The 2,587-nt window shown below is 52.7% G+C and overlaps 1 protein-coding gene across 2 annotated transcripts in view; it reads left to right on the forward strand.

Moving 5' to 3' along the window:
* The window catches only part of ORAI2 (ORAI calcium release-activated calcium modulator 2), a 25,883-nt gene that overhangs the window by 12,028 nt on the left and 11,268 nt on the right, over positions 1-2,587 (forward strand). The window contains exon 4 of one of the 2 annotated variants that reach the window (XM_011971226.1): positions 728-965. The exons of the other annotated variant lie outside the window; for it this stretch is intronic. Coding sequence (XP_011826616.1) covers positions 728-965 — 238 coding nt within the window. The remainder of the gene's footprint in view (positions 1-727; positions 966-2,587) is intronic. 2 annotated transcript variants of the gene reach the window in all.

A 2,587-nucleotide genomic window follows, 5' to 3' on the forward strand; every position in this document is an offset into this window, starting at 1 on the left:
CGTCTCGGCCTCCCAAAGTGCTGGGATTACAGGCTTGAGCCACCGCGCCTGGCCTCCTTCCCTTTCCTTTCCTTTTTCCTTCCCTTTCCTTTCCTGAGCAGAGATTGCACCACTGCACTCCAGCCTGGGTGACTCAGCGAGACTGTCTCAAAAAAATATGTAAAATAAAATAAATTAAAAGTCCTATAGGTGGAAATATCCCCATTCTCAAGATGAAAGAGCCAGCTCAGAAAGGTCAGCTGTCATGCTCAGAATCACACAGTAGAGTCAAATCCAGGTTTCAGAACTTTAGGTCCTGGAGGCTGGGCGCAGTGGCTCATACCTGTAATCCCAGCACTTTGGGAGGCTGAGGCAGGCAGATCACTTGAGGTCAGGAGTTCAAGACCAGCCTGGCCAACATGATGAAACCCTGTCTGTATTAAAAATACAAAAATTAGCTGGGCGTGGTGGCGCACACCTATAATCCCAGCTACTCGGGAGACTGAGCAGAATTACTTGAACCTGGGAGCCAGAGTTTCCAGTGAGGTGAGATTGCCCCACTGCACTGCAGCCTGGGCGACAGAGCGAGACACTGTCTCAAAAGCAAACAAACAAACAATCATAACTTTAGGTCCTGGGCACTTTCTAAACCCCTGGGCAGCCCCTGTAGGTTGAATGGGCTTAGAGTCTAGCTCTTCCAGGCTGCAGTAACCTAGGATACCTGAGCATGTCTCTCTCCCACCTTCAGCCTGGCTCCCACCATGAGCGCTGAGCTCAACGTGCCTGTCGACCCCTCTACTCCTGCCTGCCCGGAGCCCGGCCACAAGGGCATGGATTACCGGGACTGGGTCCGCCGCAGCTACCTGGAACTGGTCACCTCCAACCACCACTCAGTACAGGCCCTGTCGTGGCGGAAGCTCTACCTAAGCAGGGCCAAGCTGAAGGCCTCCAGCAGGACCTCCGCCCTCCTCTCCGGCTTCGCCATGGTGAGTGTGCACGCCAGGTGAGGAGCTCGCTGGTCAGACGGGCTTTGCTAACTGAGGTCCCGGGATGCCTCGGGGACCAAAGCGTTCCCTCCAGTCTCTGGCAGCCAGGATGGACCAGTGGAAAGCATCCGCCCAAGTCCCACCAGATGGGACTTGGGCGACTGTCAACGTGAGTGAGGGTGCTGGGTGTATGCCAGGGGCTCCCAGCCCTAGAATCTTCAGAAAGCCCACTCTGTCCTGTTCACATCAAGTACTTGCTTAGCAAGGAGGGAGGTTGGTGCAGGGTAATTATAGTAGCTCAGGTGCAGTGACTCACACCTGTAATCCCAGCACTTTGGGAGGCCAAGGTGGGAGAATAGCTTGAGGCCAGGAGTTTGAGACCAGCCTGGGCAACACAGCAAGACCCCTGTCTTTACAAAAATAAATAATTAGCCAGACGTGGTGGCACGTACCTATAGCCCCAGGTATTTGGGAGGCTGAGGCGGGAGGATCACTTGAGCCCAGGAGGCCGAGGCCTCAATGCGTTATGATCACATGACTTCACTCCAGCCTGGACGTCAGAGTGAGACCCCATCTCCAAAAAGAAAAAATAAAATTTATTTATTTCTTTATTTTGGCCGGGCGCAGTGGCTCATGCCTGTAATCCCAACACTTTGGGAGGCCGAGGTGGGTGGATCACTTGAGATCAGGAGTTCAAGACCAGCCTGGCCAACATGGTGAAACACCATCTCTACTAAAAGTACAAAAAAACAAGCTGGGTATGGTGGCAGGCGCCTGTAATCCCAGCTACTCGGGAGACTGAGACAAAAGAATCGCTTGAACCTGGGAGGCCGGAGGATGCAGTGAGCCAAGGTCACACCAGTATACTCCAACCTGGTCAAGAGTGAGACTTTGTCTCAAAATAAATAGATTAATTAATTAATTAAAAAGATAAAATCAAATCAAATCGCTGCATGGTACAGGGTTTCCTGGAGAAAAGTTCCCACGTCTGCCCCATCTCGGGCACCACCCAAACATTTGGAGCTCTCAGGGATCTCTGAGCAGGCCCCAGGGATTGATTGGGGTTGGATCCGTTTAGCCCAGTTAGCGATGCAGAAGTTCCTGGAATGTGAACTCCAGGGTGACAAAGCAGAGCTTTTGGCCTGGCTCCCGGTGGCCGCCTTCCCTCTGAGTCATCCCCTAGGACAAGAGTCAGTTTCGGACAAAGCTGTGGCTCTGACAAGGGGCCCATCTCCTGTTGACTCCAAAGCCGCTGACCCACACCCCTGGAGGGAATTGTCCCAGAGGTTAAGGACTCACAGTGAGGACACAACAGTGTGCTTACAGGTCCTATTGGGCGGAAGTGATTTTTGTTGTTGTTGTTTTGTTTTTAGAGACGGTCCCTGTCTGTTGCCCAGGCTGGAGAGGGCAGTGGTGTGATCATGGCTCACTGCAGCCTCTACTTCCTGGGCTCAAGCCATCCGCCTGTCTCAGCCTCCTGAGTAGCTGGAATTATAGGCACGTGCCACCACGCCTGGCTAATTTTTTTTTTTTTTTTTTTAGAGACAAGTTCTCTGCTCTGTTGCCTAGGCTGGAGTGCAGGGGTGCAATCATGGCTCACTGCAGTCTTGAACTCTCAGGTG

Source organism: Mandrillus leucophaeus, unplaced genomic scaffold (genome assembly GCF_000951045.1).
Source record: "Mandrillus leucophaeus isolate KB7577 unplaced genomic scaffold, Mleu.le_1.0 Scaffold993, whole genome shotgun sequence".
Taxonomy (NCBI): domain Eukaryota; kingdom Metazoa; phylum Chordata; class Mammalia; order Primates; family Cercopithecidae; genus Mandrillus; species Mandrillus leucophaeus.